Here is a 22,613-nt window from a genome sequence, read left to right as displayed (position 1 = left end):
TCTATTAACATTTCTCATTGCTTTCCCACACATTGTAAGTCTTTCTGAATGGTCAGAACATGCTTCGCTTTGCAAAGAAATGCTTCCACCTTCCCCCAAGTATGCTGTGATTCACCATACTCAAGCTAAGTGCTGTTTTAGCATGGCGATGTGTCAGAAGCAACTACAAAATATCCTACGGAGTTTTCAAGGTTTCATTTGACTATTTTCTGCTGTCACATTCAGATGTGATGTTTTGCCTTTGGACTAGCAGTAATAACTTCCACCTACATCCAATGACTCATCTTCTGCAAGTTCAATGTGATGAGAGGTTTGGGTGTGGACAGAGAAAGCCCACAGCCCATTTGATATCCAAAGTCTCTCTGTCCAGAAAATATTGTTTACTTCAAATTCCTGCTGGCATTTAGTCTGTTATCAGTTTTTTCCAAAATAATTATTTTACCCTATCCATCACTTTTGTTCTCTCCGCAAAAGAATTGAATATCAGATTTGAATATTCTTATTCAAGCTCAGACTTCCGATGCTTTTTTTTCTTTAAAAGACTTGACTTGACTTGCAACCATTCTCTCTCCTTTCTCATTCCATTTACTCTAAGTAAATCCATTTTTACTTCCCCATGGTATTTTTAATAGTTCCTTATATATAAATATATAATTAAAAACCCTTTTCCATTTCTATTCTGCATCACTTTAATGTTGATTTAATGTTGATCACTTTAATGTTGCTTCCTCAGAGGGGAAAATAGAAATATCTATGAAGGCCATGCATGAACAAAGCAAGGATCCCATACCCATGGGTACAATTGGAACAGTCTTGTAATAAGCATCATGGGAAACTTTATAAGTGAGCAAATATGTTTAAATATTCTAAGTAATAATTTTTGTTTTATATTGCTAAATTATTTATATTACACCTGATAATATTAAACTTCTGATAACATGGAAGTATTAATTGAATGTGAAAGAACTACGGAAAAATGAGGTGGATAAGGCGGATTTGTTATGATCCCAGCCCCCTCCTTTGTGAGAATCGCAAGAGCACCCGTCGAAAGGGGGGGGGGGGGGGGTCAGTAGACCCAGGAAGTGAGAGAGAGAGAGAAACGTGCCAAATTGCACGTCCCACCCGGGATACAGAATAAGACGACAGCGACTATTGTCTCATGGAGACCACGTGAAAAGCCCTCGGGCAAGGTGGGCTGGTTGAGAGAGAGATTGCATCATCCCAACCTGATTGACACCTGCGACACCGTGAGGAAGTATAAAGGAGAGTCTCAGGGGGACAGCCCCCTCAGACGCACCAAGAAGACACGAGAGTGTTCCCGCAGCAGCAGGAAGCCAGGAAGCCACGTACGTTAGATTCCGGGATTGGAATTTGTGGCTGGAATCACAAAAAACCGCTATTAACTAACATCGGGGAGAGGGAACCAACGCTCCCCTGATTTCACGGAAGATTCATCAAGACTTGGCAAGTTCTTTCTCTTCTCCCCCAATCACTCTGTCTCTCGGTCGCCCCACGTGAAACCCAGCGATTTTCAAAGGGCTGAGGCCTGCAGCCTTTCTGAGTGACTTTTATATTTCCAATGGACAATCTATTAACCCCTAGACACCAGCAGAGCTCACTTCTTAATGATGATTATTACTATACCCGCGCTTTAGATTGAGTGTTGACGATGTGCACTATCTGAATGTATGTATTAACCTTACTTTTGTGTCCCTTTATAAATAAAACATTTGAAAATAGTGACATCAGACTTCAACGGACCTCTCTATCTTTGCTGGTAAGTTATCCAGTTACGGGATACGTAACAGATTATAATGAGGTGAATGTCTACATAATTTTTCCCAAGATAGGGCTGTAACATAAGAGCGCATAAATTCAAAGTGAGAGGAAAGATTTAAAGGGGATCTAGGGAGAAAGCTTTTCACAGAAAGGGTGGTGGATGCATGGACTGAGCTGCCAAGGGAAGAGGTAGAAGTGGTTATAATTACAGCATTTAAAATCCGTTTGGACAGTTTTATGGATAGGAAATGTTTAAAGGAATATGTGCCAAACACAGGCAAATGGGACCAGCTCAGAAAGACACCTTGATTGGCATGGATGGGTTGGGCCAATGAGTCTGCTTCCAAGTGGTATAATTCTGTGTGACTCTTTAACTGCGAGATTGGAATTAAAACAGAAAATGCTGCAAACACTCTGCAAGTCAGTCAGAGCCTGTCTCTACCTTTCCTCGTTCATCTGTTAACCAATCAGCTCTGTTAACATTTGAATCATTGATGTAACTATCTGAGATATTCCCTATGCATTCCCTCCCCACCTTCTTTGCAAATTAAATCTAACGTGTTTTCTTGGTTCTAATGATGATTCTTTGACCTTGAACATTATGACTATTTGTTTTTCCTCAGATATTTTCTGCCTGCTGAATGCTTCTAACATTTTCTGTTTCCATGAGACACAGATCTGGAGGCAGATTTTGAAAAGGTGCAAAAATAACAGGATTGTTGTCATGGGTGACTTCAACTTCCCTAGTATTGATTGATACATCTTTAGTCCAAAAAGGTTTACATAGGGCAGAATGCATTATGTGTGTTAGGAAGGACTTATGATCCAATATGTGGACACACCAACTAGTGCCGAGGCCATACTGGAGCTAGTACTAGGCAATGAACCTGGTCAGGTAACAGAATTCTCTGTGGGTGAGCACATTGGAGACAGTTACCATAATTCCCTAACTTTACCATAGTCTTAGACAGGGAGAGGAGCAGATGGTATGGAAACATATTGAATAGGAAGAGGGCAAATTACGAAGCCATTCGGCAGGAATTTGGGAATGCAAAATGGGAATGGATGTACTGGGGGAAATATACAATGGAAATGTGCAGGTTGTTTAGGGAACACTGCATGGGATTCTGGATAGGTTTGTCTCGTGGAGGCAGGAAAAGGATGGTAGGGTGAAGGAACAATGTTGAAAAGATATGTAGAACATCTAGTCAACCCTCAGGAAGAAGGAACCTCAGGAAGGAAGAAGGTTTAGGAAACAAGGATGAGACAGGGCTCTGAAGAGTTAGAAGATAGCCAGGAAAGAACTTAAGGGAGCTCAAAGGGGACGTGAGAAGGCTTTGGTGAGAAAGATTAAGGAAGCTCTCAAAGCATTTTACATGTACATGAAGGAGAATGACTAGAGTGAAAGTATGATTAGGAACAACATGTGCCTGGATTAGGAGGAGATGCATGAGGTCCTTAATGAATGCTTTGGTATTCACCAGTGAGAGAGACTATGATGAATGTGAGGACTGTGTAGAACAGGCTAATATATTGGAACATGTCCCCATTATTCAGCCTTCTTTTATAAAAAATTACAAAGAACAAAGTTTGCAGAACAGATCCACTGTTCAACGCCAGAGGATGTGGAACAACCTTTGAAAAACATTAGGTTAGATAAGTCCCCAGAGTCGGACAGGCTATTTATTGGGTTACTATGGGAGGCAAGGGAAGAGATTGCTGTACTTCTGGCAATGAGCTTTGCATTCTCTGTGATCATAGGAGTTGTATCAGAAGAGTGGATGGTGGCAGAGGACTATAAGATATAGGAACAGAATAAGGCCATCCTTCATGGCTGATTTATTATCCCTCTCAACCCCATTCTCCTGCCTTCTTCCTGTAACCTTTGATGCCCTTACTAAACAAGAACCTATCAGTTGCTGCCTTAAATATGTTCAGTGACTTGGCCTCTACTATCATCCATGGCAATGAATTCAACAGATTTACCACCCTCTGGCTAAAGAAAGAATAAAAGAAATAAAAAGGTAATGGGAATAATCCTCAAATTATTGACCAGTGAGTGTTACATCAGTGGTGGGTAAACTATTGGAGAGGGTTCTTATAACCATATAACATATAACCATATAACAATCACAGCACGGAAACAGGCCATCTTGGCCCTCCTAGTCCGTGCCGAACTCTTAATCTCACCGTCCCACCTACCCGCACTTAGCCCATAACCCTCCACTCCTTTCCTGTCCATATACCTATCCAATTTTACCTTAAATGACACAACTGAACTGGCCTCTACTACTTCTACAGGAAGCTCATTCCACACAGCTATCACTCTCTGAGTAAAGAAATACCCCCTCGTGTTTCCCTTAAACTTTTGCCCCCTAACTCTCAAATCATGTCCTCTCGTTTGAATCTCCCCTACTCTCAATGGAAACAACCTATTCACGTCAACTCTATCTATCCCTCTCAAAATTTTAAATACCTCTATCAAATCCCCCCTCAACCTTCTACGCTCCAATGAATAGAGACCTAACTTGTTCAACCTTTCTCTGTAACTTAAGTGCTGAAACCCAGGTAACATCCTAGTAAATCGTCTCTGCACTCTCTCTAATTTATTGATATCTTTCCTATATCCACTGCCTTACCCTCGTCAACATTCCTCGTAACTTCTTCAAAAAATTCAATAAGGTTAGTCAAACATGACCTTCCACGCACAAATCCATGCTGGCTACTTCTAATCAGATCCTGTCTATCCAGATAATTATAAATACTATCTCTAAGAATACTTTCCATTAATTTACCCACCACTGATGTCAAACTGACAGGTCTATAACTGCTAGGCTTACTTCTAGAACCCTTTTTAAACAATGGAACCACATGAGCAATACGCCAATCCTCCGGCACAATCCCCGTTTCTAATGACATCTGAAGGATCTCCGTCAGAGCTCCTGCTATCTCTACACAAACTTCCCTCAAGGTCCTGGGGAATATCCTGTCAGGACCCGGAGATATATCCACTTTTAAATTTGTTAAAAGCGCCAGTACTTCCACCTCTTTAATTGTCATAGGTTCCATAACTTCCTTACTTGTTTCCCACACCTTACACAATTCAATATCCTTCTCCTTAGTGAATACCGAAGAGAAGAAATCATTCAAAATCTCTCCCATCTCCCTCGACAAGACTCCATCTCCATATAGACAAGACTTAAGAGCATTTGGAGAAGCATAGTTCTGATTTGGGTTGGTCAGCATAGCTTTGTGAGGGGCAGATTGTGCCTCATGAGCCTGTGAATTCTGGGAGGAAGCAACAAAACAAATTGATAAAGGTTGAGTAGTGGATATGGTGTGTATGAATCTTAGACAGTTGACAAGATTTCCCAGGATAGCTTCATACAGAAAGTCAGGAGGCATGTGATCTGGGGGAGTTTGTGTGTACAGTTTGCAGAATTGGCTTCCCCACAGAAGGCAGAAGGTGTTAGTCGAAGGAATGTATTCTACCTGGTGATTGGTGAACAGTGGGTCTGTTCTGGATCCTTTGCTCTTGGTAATTTTTATAAATGAAGGCTGGCTACTTATATCCTGTGTGGAATACCTATGATTATAGAATTGAATTTGATAACTGTATTTTTATGATTTTTATTGACTTCTCTTGTAGAAGCAACCTGCTGTCTTTGCCCCAGTTCATCGAATAAATTAACAATGTTTAGCACTCTGAGGTTGCTTATTTTAGTATCAATATAATTTAAAGAGAGATATTGATTGATTTTGGACCACCAGTGCCTCCAGCACTTGTTGGAAGTGGGTAAAGTCTGCTACTTTCCCATGCCCAAAAGATTGGGTTCATTATTAGATTGGATGTGTGACTGTCACTTCATATGATCCATATGTGGATTCTGTTGGAGTATTCTGTGGCAACCGCTTTTGTTAACCCTTTCCTGGATTCGGCTGTGCTGTAGTAACCACTTGTGTTAAAGTGACTGTCACTTTGTGATATTTCTAAGTGGATTTCGGAACGACTCAACGGATAAGATCTTCAGTAACTGTTATTTCGTTTACCCAGTGTGGAATCTGAGGAATTATTTATAATTGCCTTCTCTCTACATTTTAACATTGATTTACAAATCTCTCCCATCATTTATTCCATGGATTACTGAACCTTTCTACTTTTCCGTTTGAATCTTAAGACTAAAATAATTGTTCCTAAGCTAAGCTGTTAGGGAGCCGCACATGCATAACACTGTTAACTTCTGTTTATTTCATTTGATATTTATATTTTGAGTAGATACTAATAAACGTAGTGGTTTTAACATCAAAACTAGACTCCAGTTGCGGTCTGTTGCTGCTGGTACGTAACCCATGTCATTAGAACTGTAATACAGAACAACTACTCTTCACAATAAATTAGTGAAAATATAAATCCAAAATTAACAAGGCCACATCAGAATCAGGTTTAATATCACCAGCATATGTTGTGGAATTTGCTAACTTAGCAGCAGCACAATGTTATTGATGTCATTGAAAAAAATAAGTGAATCAATTACAGTAAGTGTATATACTTATACTTTATTGTCACCAAACAATTGATATTAGAGCGTACAATCATCACAGTGATAATTGTTTCTGCACTTCGCGCTCCCTGAAGTACAAATCAAAGTAAATATAATAAAAATTTAAATTATAAATCATAATTAGAAAACAGAATAGGGAAAGTAAGGTAGCGCAAGTCATGTCCGGATATTTGGAAGGTAGGGCCCAGATCCGGGTCAGGATCTGTTCAGCAGTCTTATCACAGTCGGAAAGAAGCTGTTCCCAAATCTGGCCGTACGTATCTTCATGCTCCTGAACCTTCTCCCGGAGGGAAGTGGGACAAAGTGTGTTGGCTGGGTGGGACTTGTCCTCGATATTAAATAGTTAAACAGTGCAAAATCAGAAATAACATAAAAACAGAAGTGAGGTCGTGTTCTTGGGTTCAATGTCCATTTAGGAATTGGGTGGCAAAGGGGAAGAGGCTGTTCCTGTATCGCTTAGTGTGTTCCTTTGGGCTTCTGTAACTCCTTCCTGACACTAACAATGAGTTGAGTCATAGATGATCCTGCACCAGATGGTAGAACTCTTTTAATGGATCTCTCCTACACAGACCAACTTGATCATTCTGTCTGGGATACACGGTAGTATAGGATACTTTGCAAGCTGCCCTCCCTCAGTTAATAATGGACGCCACCTTTCTGAAGCAGCGCTGCTTGAAGATATCTTGGATACTATGGAAGCTATTACCCAAGATGGAGCTGACTAATTTAACAAATTCCTTTGCTGTTGATACCGTATTTAGTGTGGTGTGAGGGCCACCTGCTGGGCATTTTGTGCAGAAAAAGACAATTTAAGTCCACGCTCTAACCAACCCAAAATGTTTACCTTGTGTGACCATAGATTGGATATGAATCACATACAATTTATGTACCAGCCACTGCATTTACTTCCAATGGCTTCTACACTTCTTGCAAGTTGCTGCCTGAAAGTGTTCTTCATACTGTGGGCACTTTAGGTACAAGGTACGTGCTCATTTGCAGCCTTTGTATACCAGAATAAAATAAGGCAGCTTGTTTAAAAAAGAATTTTTAAATATTTACATGGTTTCTGCCCTGGGGATTTAATCACAAGCAACACTTGTTCTAAGAGAGAGGGTGTGCCATAGTGCAGCTGCCCAGAGTGGGCTGAATTCTTAGTTTTGTACAACTCCTGCACTTCTTCAGTTTCTCTGAGAGTTGCCTTTTAATCACTTCTGTCCTGTACAAAATTGCACATTATTCTTTTTCACCTTGTGTTAGCTTCTTTTTTTCTTCTAATGCAGTGTCATCAAATGGATGCGTTAAACTTATCTCCCTCTCACTACGGAAGCTGCCTGATCTTCATTTTCGATTTATCTGCCAGTGGAGAGCTTTCTTTATGCTTGTGATCCATGTTACAGACGTGAGAAATAAAAACAGAAAATGTTGCAAGTGCTCAGCAGGTCAGACAATGTAAGACTTGTTGTCAGAACAGGGAGAGAGGGATAGAGATTGCAGACCTACACAGCAGGCTACTTGATGTTCTGGAAGTCACCTGTTGCATCCTGGGAAAAAACCAGATCAGAATATCATAGAACATTTTTTATCATCCCAAACAAAAAAAATCCGATCTTTATAGTTGAGTCATAGATGATCCTGCACCAGATGGTAGAACTCTTTTAATGGATCTCTCCTACACAGACCAACTTGATCATTCTGTCTGGGATACACGGTAGTATAGGATACTTTGCAAGCTGCCCTCCCTCAGTTTCCTTGCTCTAACTGTATCCCCATCTCTCTAACTACTAGTCCTTTCCCAGCAGAAGAGCAGAACCACAAAACAGTAGACAGTAGGTGCAGGAGTAGGCCATTCGGCCCTTCAAGCCCACACTGCCATTCAATGTGATCATGGCTGATCATTCAGTATCAGTACCCCGTTCCTGCCCAGGAACACAGAGCTCTGTGCTGTCAATGTCTTTATTCACTCGACAAAGTAATCTGTGGGTTTGCTTGTCATGATGTCGAAGGATTTCGTGGGGTCTCAAGTCAATGCTGCGCGCTCTCAGATACTTTTTGCTGACCATATACTTTCAAGGGAAAAGGCAGTTCTAAGGATAAGATGGGCATCCCAGATGTGCTGTGGACCATCGATCACCAGGGGCAGAGATGTACAACACCACTATCTGTAACCCTGTGGCCCAGCAGTTCCTTTGCTCTACCATTGCCTTCAAGTGAAGGCACCAACCCTGATTCAGTGAGGAGGGCACAAGAATCAGATCTCCTAAAACATGGTGCCAGTCTGGTGAAGCTCCAACCTAGGGCTACATGTGTATTAAATAGCAAAGCTAGCTCAAATATAATAGATAGAGCTAAGTGATGTCACAATTAGCATCAACTTCCCATCACCTCTTTTTGGTTCCCCTACTCCTCTTTCTGCCATGGTCCACTGTCCTGTCCTATTAGATTCCTTCTCCTTTAACCCTTTACCTCTTCAGCCTGTTACCTCCCAGTTTCTTACTTCATCCTCCCCCCCCCCCCCATCCACATTCCCCTCACCTGGTCTCACCTATTGCCTATGCAAGAAATTTTGCAGATACTGGAATTCCAGAGCAACAAACAGAAAATGCTGGAGGAACTGAACAGGTCAAGTGGCATCAATGGAAATGAATAAACAGTCAATGTTTCGGGCCAAGATCCTTCAACAGGACTGGAAAGGAAGGGGGAAGACATGAATAAAAAGGCAGGGGAAGGGAAAGAAGACTAGCGAGTAGGTGATAGGTGAAGCCAGGTGGGTGGGTGGGAAAGGTAAAGGGCTCAAGAAAATGAAGGAATCCGATAGCAGAGAGGAGAGTGGACCATGGGAGAAAAAGAAGGATGGGCAAGTGAGGAGAAGAGGTAAGAGGGTAGAGTGAGGAAGAAGAAGGAAAGGCGAGGAGAAAAGAAAAAAGGAAGTAAAAATAAATTACTGGAAGGAGAAATCGATGCTCATGCCATCAGGATGGAGGCCAACTAGAAGGACTATGAGATGTTGCGTCTTCACCCAACAGTGGCCTCATTGTGGCAAAGTAGAAGGCCATGGACCAACATGTAAGAATTGGAATGGGGACAGAAATTAAAATGGTTGGCCACCAGGAAATTCTGCTTTTGACAGATGGAGGTCCTTGACAAAATGGTCCCCCAGTTTATGTTAAATCTCACCAATGCAGGGGAGGCTGTATCAGGAGCACTGAATACAGTAGAGGACCCCAGCAGATTTGCAGGTGAAGTGTTGCCTCAACTGGAAGAACTGTTTGGGGCCCGGAATGGAGGTGAAGGAGGTGTAGCACTTTCTCCGCTTGCAGGATTAATTGCCAGGAGGGAGATTAGTGGGGTGGGACAAGGGAATCACAGAGGGAGTGATCCCTGTGGAAAGTGGAGTGTGGGTGGGGGAGGAAAAGATGTGTTTGGTGACAGAATTGCAGAGAATGATGTGCTAGATGCAGAGGCTTATTGGGTGGGAGGTGAGGACAAGAGGAACTCCATCGCTGTTAATACAAAGTACACTGCAGATGCTGTGGTCAAATCAAGACGTACGAAAAAGCTGGATGAACTCAGCAGGTCAGGCAGCATCCATTGAAAGAAGCAGTCAACGTTTCGGGTTGAGACCCTTTGTTAGGACCTACTGAGTTCATCCAGCTTTTTTGTACATCCATCTCTGTTAAGCTGGCTGGAAGATGTGGTGAGTGCAGATGTCTGGGAAACGGAGGAGATGTGAGTGAGGGCAGCATCAATGGTGGAGGGAAGCGAAACCATGTTTTTTGAAGGAGGAGGACATCTCTGATGTCCTGGAAAGCCACATTCTGGGAACAGATGCAGTGGAGATGAAGGAACTGAGAAAAGGGAGTAGCATTTTTACAGGGTGGGAAGAGGGTCAAGATAGCTGTGGGACTCAATAGGTTTATAAAAGATGTTGGTAGACAGTTTGTCTTTAGAGATGCAGACAGAGAGATTGAGAAAGTGGAGAGAGGTGTCAGGAATGGACTGAGAGAGTTGAAGGGCAGGGTGGAAGTTGGAGGCAAAGTTGATGAAATTGACAATGGGTGCACAATGCACAGGTGGAGTTGGGCAGCACTACCAGGGAAGGCTTGGAACATGGACTGTTCCACATAGCAGAACAAGATGGCAGTCATAGCTGGGACACATGAAAGTCCCTTGAGTTTGGAGAAAGTAGCAGGAGATGAAGGTGAAATTGTTGATGAGGAGCACCAGTTTTTCTAGATGGAGGAGGGTGGTGGTGGAGGGGAAATAGCTGGGTCTTTTTTTGAAAGAGAAGCAGAGAACTTTAAGGCCTGCCTCACGGGGGAATAGAAGTGTATAGGGACTGGTTATACATTGTGAGAATGAAACAAGAAATCGAGAGAATGTGCTGTCATGAATGTAGGTGGAAAGGGACTGAACCAAAGAGAATAGGGTGGAGTTGATGCACGAGGACAGGAGGCAGTGGGGAAGGAGCAGGAAGAGACAACGGGCCTATCTGGACAGTCAGGTTTGTGGACCTTGAGTAGGAGGTAGAAATGAGCAGTGCAGGTTAAAGGAACTTTGAGTTTGGGGGCAGCAGATGGGAGTTTTCTGCAGTTGAGGTTTGCGATGGTGCAGGAGACAATGGCCTGATGGACAAAGTGGGGTTGTTTTCAAGGAGTAAGCAAGAGGAGGTAGCCGAGTGTCGCCACCAGGCCTTATACCGAAAATCAGAGTACACTGTGTTATGCATTGCTGACTGTAGATCTGCTCTTCATGTGATTGGAATTGTGCCTTTCCCTTCCTGAATACAATATCTGCCACTGTTATATCCGATTGTATAAAACAGACTTCCACAAATAGTTTCTTCACTTAATCATTCTAAAGTCTCAACAACATTAATTATCCATTTTCCCAACCACTAGTTGCTGTAAGCTTTATCTTTGCCTTTTAATGGGATTGTGTCCAGACTTTTATTATGTCTTGAATGACAATGTCATTTGCTCACCAGCATCAAAACAATGGACGTAGTCATGGAAAAACTGATTGTACTTATGAAAAACTGATGTTTAATATCAACAAAGTGCTACTCCCTGAGTAAGTGCCACAACCACAGATTTGACAGCGCAGCAGAAACAGCAATTGCACTCGTGAATATGCACGTGTCAACTAATTATTATTTAATTGTGCTGGTATTTAACTCCATTCTTTTCGTTGTAGTGCTTGTCGAGACTTGAGCAAAGCACCGCAATGTTTCGCTGCCTGCGGTCTTGCTTAAGAAACTGATCTATTGAGTCAACGGACTCTGAAGACTAGCAGCATTTGTTTTATATTGAGTTACTCCTTTCAGCCCCACTGTTGCCTTCATTTTCCATTTGAGAGTTTTAGTTAACGGCCCTGTTTGGCTTAGCGTACATTGGGTTCTTTTCTGTCTAGCTCTGTTTGCATTAAAGTCTGTGAAATATCAACCTGCTTCAGTGTCTCTCACTGCATCTCACTGCATTTGGGCTACATCTGAACACAGTGACAGTAAGAGGTGCCTGAGAGTTGGCACCTGGCTTCAGCAAAGTAGAAGTCAGTCCTCCACTGTCTGTGAGTTTGATGGCAAGGTTGGGATTGGTGTGAAGAGACTGGAGGGCAATGCATTCAGAGGGGTTAAAGTTTGAGGAGAGAGAATTGTTGAAGCCAAGCCGGTTATGTCTTGTCGACTATCAAAGAACAGGCAGAAAACTAGAGTGGGTGTCCATGAAGAGCAGGAGGGTTGGAATTTTGAGGGATAAGAGGAGGTGCCCGGGAGATGTCACCTGGCCTCAGCAAGGTAGAGGTCTGTCTGCCACAGTATAACAGTACCCCCTTTGTCTGTTCAAGCAGTAAGTAAAAGGAGATGTCTGAAAATTGTTATCTAGCCTCAGAAAGGTCAAGACATCTATCTATCACCTGCCAGCTTAAACTCCTTTCTCTCTGCCAACCACCTTATTTTGACTTTTTCCTCCTCCCTTTCCAGTCCTAATGAAGGGTCTCTACCCAAAATGTTGACTCTTTATGCTCCTCCATATATGCTGCCTGATTTGCTGAGATTTCCTAGCATTGTGTGCATGTTGCAGCATCTGCAATATCTCACGTTTATAAGACTACAGAAGCTTCTATGTGCATGGAAAAGAAAAACAAAGTAGATAGAGGCAAATACATATCCCTTACATTAAGAAAAAATAATTTATAATGTAGGAACCAAGAAATGGAAGGGCAATTACACAAATACTTTGGTTCTGTTTTCATAGAAAAGCCACACAGATGACTTCCCAGAAATGCTCGAGAACCAAAGGTTTTTGGAAAGGAAGCATTAAAGTAAATTAAAGGTTATTTAAAAAATAATATTAAAGAAATTAACAAACTGAAAACTGATTCCCAGGGCCTGAATCTGCATTCCCCCCCACCTCCCCAGTGCTGGGGAGAAATAGATTTTGTTTACCATCTCCCAACATGCTACAGATTATGGAATACTTCCTCTAGACAAAGGCATGGCAGACACAACTTAAATATTTTAAAAAAAGGAACAAGAATTAAAGGACAACAGGCCTGTAGCCTGATACAAATAGGAGGGAAATTGCTAGAGTCTGTTACAAAGAAAGAGATATAAAAGAGGCTTTGAAAATATCAATAGGATCAGACAAAATCAACATGGAACAACGATAGGACTTTTGTTTTGAAGAATCTGTTAGAGTAGATAAGGGAGAACCAGTGGTTGGGCTATATTTAGACTTTCAGAAAGCCTTTGAAAAAGTCCCACATAAATGGTTTTATGTTCAAAATTAAAGCACATAGGATAGGGAAATATACTGGATTAGACTGAAATTGACTGGAGGTGGGAATAAAGAGATTTTTATGTGATGACAGGCAGTGAATAGTGGCATATCATAAGGATCAATGCTTGCTTGCACCCCAGCTATTTCAAGATACACTGCTGACTTAGAAGAGGGAATAAAATGTAGAAAAAGAACCTAGTGCTTTCCCAGATGAATAAACCTATAGCTGGCTGGAAGCCCGTGAAGAGTTTATTCATCGAAAAGAATGCCGTTTCTAATTTTGCTGATGGCATGAAACTAGCTGGGACTATAAATTGAGAAGGGGATGCAGAAGTTCAATGTAAATTAGATAATTTGAATGAGTGGGCACATACAAAGCAGATGCAGTATGATGTGGATAAACATGATGTTATCTGGTCCCATAGCAAAAACAGAAAGGAAGAGTGTGATAAACAGCAACAGACTAGGAAATGTTGAAATACAATGGCACCAGTCATTAAACACGAGCATGAATGTGCAGCTAGCAGGGAAGAGGACAAATGGTACCCTAGATATATTATCTATACATACCCAAGCCTTTTGCACAGTACTGTACTGAGTAGAGTCCACTACTTTCTACAACTTATAACATTCCTGTACATTCAAATTGCCAAATTAGTCCATAATGCAACCTGTCAGGATGCTTTCAACAGTATATCTGTAGAAGTTTGTTAGAATGTGTTCAGTAACAAGCTGAACCTCTGCAACCTTCCAACTTAAAGCACACTTGCCTTATGATTGCATCCGTGGTGGGTCCAGGACAGTTCATCTTACCTTAAAGCTCAGGAATTTAAAGATTCTGACTCTATTCGATGCTGATCCCAGTGTTGACTGGCACATGCTTATCGTTCTTCCCTTTCCTGAAGCCAACAATCAGCTCTTTAGTTTTGCTAGTTGTGGGTAAGTTATTGTTGTTGCAGCACCACTCCTATTTGCTAATTCATCATCACTTGTGATTCATCTAAAACAGTAGTACTGCTGATGAATTTGTATATGGCATTGGAGCTATGCCATGATACCAGTTCCTGGGATGACAAGATTATGGTATAAAGAGAGACTGCATCTTCCAGACTTTAAAAAATGAGAGGAAATCACATTGACAAATACAACATTCCCATAGGACCCAACACCCTGGGAAATGGAAGTGTGGCAGTGGCAGGTAGGCAGTTTTCCTACCCCAAGAGATTCAGTTTCCCATTTGCTACTCATGGGTTTATTCATTGTCCATGTAGAATTCTGATTGCAGAGGGAAGAATCTGTTCCTAAAATGTTGAGGGCATTTCTTCAGGCTCCAGTATGCCCCCCCCCCCCCAACTGATGGTAGCAATGAGAAAAGGACATATCCTGGTTGATGGAGGCCCTTAATAATGGATGCTGTCTTCATGAAGATGCTTATGGCCACAAGGGAGCTGCCTGAGTTTCACAATTACAGTGCTCGGGCTTGAATCAACAAGGTATATGGAAGGTGTGGACCAAGTGCCGGCAAAAAGGATTATAGTTGGCATGAACATAAACTGCCATTTCTCTGTGTAATGACAATGCTCTATTTGAAAAAGTCTTTGATAATTAACTCACAAGGGAAAAGCTGCTCTATCTGAAAAAGGAAGTTTATTTTTGCTTAATCCATAGAACTTTTAATAATTATTTAGCGATATAGTGCAGAACAGGTCCTTCCAGCTCAATAGGGACTGTTACTTTAACTCTGTATGCTGAGGAAGCACTGGACTCTGGTCAGATTTAAATTTTAACACCAAGCAGACCTCAACCTCACTTGATTCTGGATCACTCCAGAGTGCCACCTTCAGCACAAAGAACAGCAAATGTAACAGATGTTACATTGGGGAGTAGGGCCTTCAGATTCTTCAGGTGGTAGAAATGAACACAGGTGTTGGAAGGGAAAGTTGCTTATTAATCCGAATATTAAGCCTTTCATGGCAGTAGGTATTCAAGGTTTCTGATATATTCATGTTTTTAAACTAAGAATGAGTCTCCAGTATTTCATTTGGCTAGAATTATATTTTGGCTCTATAGTTTGTGCTTCCATCCAAAACTCTTTACTCAGTTTTCTTCCTGTATATACATTTAAAACTGCATCTGCATCTGACAACGTTGATCAAGACACCACCTGTTCAGTAAATATTGATAACAGCAAAAACCTGTAATAACTCTCCAATATCAAGAACTGTTTATTTTTTTTAAACAAGGTGATACTTGCATATTTTTAAAACAAGTTCCTTAACATTTACAAAAGTTACATGGCAGAGCAAAAATTAAATATCGAAAGCAATACATGCCCATTTATTTACACTGAGTATCATTTACTCCAAAGTATTGGCACAAAAATTAACCCACATTCAACAATCAAAATTATAATAACCTCAAAAATAAATTTAAATTATAGGCACTATTTTTAATATAAAATTAATTCACACTTTTCTGTGTAAGCAAGTTTATTTCTGCTCACTGCTCAATGCAGTTTGAGTCAAATTTGTGATTGCTTTCTCCATTGTTATCACTGTGAATAACAGATGTGTTTAATTTTATTGATCAATTTATTCTTAAGGTTACAATAAGGTTTCATTTTTGTCCAACGGTAGCAGTACTGCAGTGTGTGAGACACAGTGTGTCTGTGCATTAAGCATTTTTCTTAAAAAAAAAAGTTTAAATACCAAAAGGATTCCACTGTTGTTTATTGTCAGTGTTCACTGTTGTTATATGAAGAGAATTTTACAACTTAGAATGGAAGTGAGGGTTCCATCACTCCTTCCTGTTGCCCCACAGGATGCTGCTTAAAAGTTCCCTTGTCTTTAATCTTTATCACATTGAGCACAATACTCCTTCCTGTGAAAAGGATAAACCAAACATCCACCATTCTAATAAGGCTACCTACTTCATAACGTGCATTTCCCAAAAAAGTCACCTGTTTAATTAACAAAACTATGAAATTAAATTGCTCATTCTCTTGATGAGTTTAAGGATAGTGAAAGCTAGCTCGATAAATACAATTCTCTTGTTTAGTCACCTTCACAGAGGAGAATCTTTAAACATATGCCTGTGGGGGGGGGGGGGGGAAAGTGGAACCTAAATAATTGTTTATAGTATTACATTCAGATTATTTTTTTGCCTGTAACACACATATTAGGTTGCAATGAATGAATGTTTCAGTTTTTGCCAAATGTAATATTCTGACAACAGGTTACTGCACCTGGTTTTCAGATGGGTAAACAAAAACAAAATTATTTAACTATTATTTCTTTAACATGGTACATGTCCACTCCACACTTAAACTGCAAAAATAATCACATTTAACTCATTCACCTATGTAGACTGATCACCCAAGTTACTCTAGGTTCATTTGTTACTCCACGTCAATCTCATTCACTCGCTGTTCACCCATCCCTAACCTTTATTTACCATACTCCTAGCCAGGTCAATCACCTTGCGTCTATCACAGCATTATTGATGAAGACACACCACTGTCATTTATGAAGGTTCCAATAACAGAAATATAGGCATTTAGAAAGAATGCCTTCTTCTGAAATTGAATGGTCTGCTTCCTAAACATGAATCAAGTAATATTCTGAAATAATTAAATATTGGCCATGGATGATTAACTATGTGAAGTTCAAATTATTTCATGGTATAACTCAAAATAATAATCTTACAATTCCCTGCAGTAGAATGCAAATATATTAAAATGTAAACTCAAACTTTCATAAGAACACACAGTGACATGTTGAAATGCTAATTACTGAATATGGTACCTACCAGTCTTCATTATTTATTGAACAGCTCCAAGCAAGTATATTTATATAACAGGATACCAGTGCATAGTTTAGATAGAATTATGTTGCATTCTTGCAAGCACTGTGGTATGATCAGATTACAATTGACTGGACTAAGTTTTCACTACATACCATATAAAGAAACACAAATTATAAAAATGAACGTCCTATTATGTGCTGCATGCTGAAAACTTGGCTGCACATTAACACTATTCTTTCCTGAGCCAGTGCTTTATAATTTGACATAAGCAATTGTGTAAAACCTGCTTAACACCAAGCCCTTTGGCAATTTAAAATAAAAGTTAACCATAAAAATGGATACTGAAATAGTTATGTACACTAAAATGTGTTCACTTTGATGGATATAGTTTTAGTGTGGGCAAAGACTTAAACTAAGTGTCTCACTTACAATATATAGTCAACTTAGCCACTTATCCACAGAATTTTGTCTGTACAAAGCACCACTCAGATTACGACATGCCTTTTCTCACTAACAATGGACTGAAAGTTTTGGTCAGTTGCAATGTACAACGGAACTGCTCCTGTGTTTACCATCAGATCATAACAAGTCACTTGGCTAATAACATGCCAACTTTAGAATAACTATAGATATAATTTTTTAACTTTAAGCAAGACAATTGACAATGTGAACCTTTATCATTTGGATACTATTGCAAATTGCCAGATTAAAATTACACACTCTCCTCACTCCCAAACTCTCATTTAATAGAAGTAGAAGGCTGTGTAATTTGAATACACATCACTGAAGGTAGTCACATCTATAAACGAGATGCCGTCTTGGTACCAAATATCAGAGTACATTGGGTTATGCATTGCTATGACTGTAGATCTGCTCTTCATGATTTTGGAATTGTGCCTTTCCCTTCCAGAATACAATATCTGCCACTGTTATATCCGATTGTACAAAACAGACTTCCACAAATATTCTCCTTTACTTAATCGTTCTAAAGTCTCAACAACATTAATTATCCATTTTCCCTACCACAAGTTGCTGTAAGCTTTATCTTTGGCATTTTATGGGATTGTGTCCAGACTTCTATTATGTCTTGAATGACAATGTCATTTCCTCACCAGCATCAAAACAATGGACGTAGTCATGGAAAAACTGATTGTACTTATGAAAAACTGATGTATAAAACTGATGTTTAATGTCAATAAAGTGCTACTCCATGATCTCCACCAACTTGTGCTGATTTCTGGCAGAGAACTGGATTTTCTCAAATCCTGCTATACTTCAATGAACAGTCTATAAATGTCCTTTTGTTCCATGAACAGTAGTGGAGTGAGCTTCAGACTGTTCTGTGTGATTAATTCAATAGCAACCATCTTTCCAGCTTTCATCTCTAATATTGCCATAAGTCTTCGGAACTGGCAATGATCTATAAATCAATTTACAGGAAGAAAAGTGAATACATTTAACAATACACAATATTTTTGTTATTACAAGACAAAGTAGTCTCACAAGTTTGCATTTTTTAAAATTTTGCAACCCATAAACATCAGAGGTAGAGTACATAAAGCTTCTAAAAACTGCTCTGCAAATTCATGAGATTTTGATTGATCTTACCTCGGTCTTCACTTTCCTACTTATGCTACTTAACCCTAGATTTCTCATCCTTACAGTCAACCTAGTCCAGGGGTCAGCAACCTTTACCACTGAAAGAGCCACTTGGACCCGTTTCCCACAGAAAACACTGGGAGCCGCAAAACCCGTTTGACATTTAAAATGAAATAACACTGCATACAACGTTTTTTTTGCCTTTATGCTATGTATAAACAAACTATAATGTGTTGCATTTATGAAATTGATGAACTCCTGCAGAGAAAACGAAATTACATTTCTGCATGCAACAAAAACATTTTGAACTCCGAAAAAAAGACGTTGGGTTGAAGGTTACTTTTAAGTAAAATACTCAATGTCTATTTGAGTTCTTCTTGTATTTATGAAAAACGCTGAACTTAAATTTTCCGCCAGCCGCAAACCAAAAATAACGTCAGCCAGCTGTCAACCTGAAAAATAAAAGGACTATTTCACTGAACAATGAAAAAATATGAATATTCCTAAAATAATAGGCAATTAAAATATTTATCATACTTGGTTAATGGGATTTCTGCTCCTGGACCTCAGCGCACAGCATCTGCACATCAGGGCTGTATGACGTCACCTTCATCTTTACACAGGATCGCAAGCTGTCATCTGTGAGGCGTGCACGATGTTTGTTTTTAATAAAGTTCATGTTGGAGAACACCTGCTCACATACATATGTGGATCCAAAGATTGACAGGACTCCAAGCGCATACTTTTTAATGTTTACATAAATGTCGGGGATAGCATTCCATGTTTCGAACACAAGTTTGTCCGCTTTTGGGAGGTTTTCAATATCACTCCATTTGTGATTCTGAGCAAGAACGGCCTTCTGACGGGCAACATCTTCAAGGTCTGCTGTCAAGCGTCTAAACTTGGACACCCATAAGTCTTTATCGGCTATTTCGGCCAGTTCCATCTCAAGATCAGGTTTACTCACACCTGCCAATGCAGTCGTATTCAGTAGAGATGAATCGATGCTTAGGGGAGTGACCGGGAAGGATAATGTGTTTTTTTCCCTCTCTGAACTCACAGAAGCGTTTCCCAAACGAAGTTTGCATTGCGATGATTGCAGAATGTAAATACGCCGAACTTGTCATGTCGTGACCTTGTTTGAACTCTCTCAAATTGGGGAAGTGAGACAAAGTGCCTTTCTGTCAATCTCTGGCAAGCACTGTCAACTTGCGCTCGAATGCCAAAACATCCTCCAACATGTGTAGGGCTGTACGTCCTTTCCCCTGAAGAGCTGTGTTCAGGTGCGCTGTCATGTCTATCATGAAGTGTAGCTTTTCCAGCCCTTTGCTGCCCAGGAAAGTTTTCACTTCTTCCAGACACGCGACAAAGCGTTTCAGCACCTCCCCTGTGGACAGCCACCGGACTTTGTTGTGCAGCAGGAGATCAGAATATGCACTTTCCAGCTCGTCCAGTAACAAACGGAATTGACGGTGATTTAAACTTTTTGCCATTATTTTATTGACAATCTGAATGACAACATCCATTACTTCTGTGCATTCCGGAGGAAATGTTTGAGCGCACAGTGCCTCTTGGTGCAAGATGCAGTGAAAAATCAGCAGCTTTCTGTCCAGCGACTTCTGCAGTAAAGCCACAATTCCCTTGTGCGTTCCCGTCATATTCGGTGCCCCATCAGTAGCTACTGACACCAGGTGGGTAGTCTTTATTCCTTTGGCTCTTAAACAATTCAAGACAGCCTCACAGATGTCCTCCCCCCCGTGTTTGGTCTTTTAGAGGTATCAACTCAATCAGTTCTTCCTGTGGCCCGGCAGAGTTTACATACCGGCAGAACAATGCTATTTGTTCAATATCACCTTTGTCTTTAGACTCGTCACAGGCAATCGAGTAGGCCACAGCTGAACTGATGTCTTTAATTTGCTGTCTTGTGATGTCTTCTGCCATTTTTATGGTTCTGTCTTTGACAGTCTTTGCAGAGAGGGGCATATCCCTGATTTTCTGCACAATTTCACTCTTGTTTTTAAAGTCCGTGAATAGATGTTCTGAAATCTTAATGAAAGATTCTTTTATATATTCACCATCTGTAAACTGCTTCCCGTGCCTGACTATTTCCTGAGCGGCAATATAACTAGCGTATGTCGTTGGTTTTCCGGACTTCATCCATTGCTTGAAATGATTTTTGCTCAGATCAACCTTCCGCAGCAGTTCTGAAACGGCTTTTTTTCTCTCATCTCCATCCGGATATTTTTGAGCAAAGGCTGCGTGTTTATTCTAGAAATGCCTTGCAACATTTGACTTTTTGTTGTTTGCTAGTTTCTCATTGCATATTAAGCATACCGGTAAACCAGTCTCGTCAACAGTGAAAGCAAATGAATCTGTCCACGTATCATTAAACGTTCTGTTTTCTTCAGTCACTTTTCTTTTTTTAGAATTCTCCATAGTTGGCCTACCTTGGATCGAAAAATTAAAGAAATCGCGCACTGACGGGTGTCAGGTATTGGCAGTGGTGACGTATAATAGCGATAAAAACACGTTGTAGCGGTGTGCGCACACAGTCAGTAAACTGCAGTCGGATAACTTTATTCGAACTAAACAGCCTTGCTTTTAAGCCTCCCTCAACCTGGCCCCCATGGGCGCGGATGCTGCAAAAGACCAATTATTTCCCAAAGCAACAGGGAGCCGCAGCACAGAGGTAAAAGAGCCGCATGTGGCTCCGGAGCCGCGGGTTGCTGACCCCCGACCTGGTCAATTCAGTTTGCCAACATTTCCTCCACGATCTCCATCAGCACAGGTGCACCTCAAGGCTGTGTGCTTAGCCCCCTGCTCTACTCGCTTTACACTTATGACTGTGTGGATAAGCATAGCTTCAATGCCACTTTCAATTTTGATGATAACACCACCGTCGTGGGATGAATTGGGATAAAGGAAGGAGATTGAAAACCTGGCTGAGTGGTGCCATAACAGCAACCTCTTACTCAAATGTCAGCTAGACCAAGGAGCTGATATTGACTTCAAGAGAAGGAAACCAGAGATTCATGAGCTGGTGGTCATCAGAGGATCAGCAACATTAAGTTTCTCGATGTCATTAGTTTAGAGGACACGTCCTGGGCCCAGCATGCAAGTGCAATTACAAAGAAAGCATGGCAGCAACTCTACTTCCTTAGGGGTTTGTGAGGATTCAGCATGACATCTAATACTTGGGACAAACTTTCATAGATGTGTAATGGACAGTATGTTGACTGGCTGCATCACAGCCTGGTGGAACCACCAGACTATGAAAAGTAACGGATATGGCCCCGTCCATCACAAGTAAAGCCCTCCCCACCATTGAGCACATCTACGTGTTACAGGAAAGCAGCTTCCATCTCAGGGAACCTTACCAATCAGGACATACACCCTTCTCGTTGCTACCATCAGGAAGGTGGTACAGGAGCATTATGATGCACACCACCAGGTTCAAGAACAGTTATTGCCCCTCAACCATCAGGCTCTTGAACCAAAAGGGATAACTTCACTTGCCCAATCATTGAAATGTTCCCAGGACTTAATGATTCACTTTCAAGGACTCTTGATCTCAAGTTCTCGATTCTTGTTGCTTATTTACTATTCTTTCTTTCATTTTATATTTGCAGTTTTCTGTCTTTTGCACCCTGACTGAATGTTCTTTCATTGATTCTGTGATGGTTTTTATTTTATTATGGATTTATTGAGTATGCCCGCAAGAAAATGAGACTCAGGGTTGTAATATGGTGACATACATATACCTAGAACTTTGGAAAAAATTAATTAGATAATACACAATGAAAGGTCAGCACAATTTTTTTTACTGATTATAATTCCATAATGCTCACTCAAGTACAATGTAATTAGTATGCACAACATAATTCATTCATTCTCTGACTTGTCACATTAACTACTAAACTTTTCATTCACCAAGTTTAAATCCAAGTTATTAATTCATACATAGTTCATACAGATTTTAATGTGTGCCTACAAACATACAGATAACCCAAATTTGAAACAAGGTAATGTTAGAAACACAGGTAGAGTACACGTGAGACTAAACTTCCTGGCATTCGATCTGCTACAAATGTCC

General features: G+C 40.6%; 1 protein-coding gene across 1 annotated transcript in view; it reads right to left on the bottom strand.

Moving 5' to 3' along the window:
• Positions 1–15,326: 15,326 nt before the first annotated feature.
• The window catches only part of slain2 (SLAIN motif family, member 2), an 81,141-nt gene continuing 73,854 nt past the window's right edge, over positions 15,327–22,613 (bottom strand). Inside the window, exon 8 of the mRNA XM_059989154.1 lies at positions 15,327–18,341. Coding sequence (XP_059845137.1) covers positions 18,275–18,341 — 67 coding nt within the window. The 3' untranslated portion in view covers positions 15,327–18,274. The remainder of the gene's footprint in view (positions 18,342–22,613) is intronic.

Source organism: Hypanus sabinus, chromosome 14, assembly GCF_030144855.1.
Source record: "Hypanus sabinus isolate sHypSab1 chromosome 14, sHypSab1.hap1, whole genome shotgun sequence".
In the NCBI taxonomy this organism is placed as follows: domain Eukaryota; kingdom Metazoa; phylum Chordata; class Chondrichthyes; order Myliobatiformes; family Dasyatidae; genus Hypanus; species Hypanus sabinus.
The sequence above is the reverse complement of the archived record's forward strand: the minus strand, read 5'-3'. Positions and strand labels throughout refer to the sequence as shown.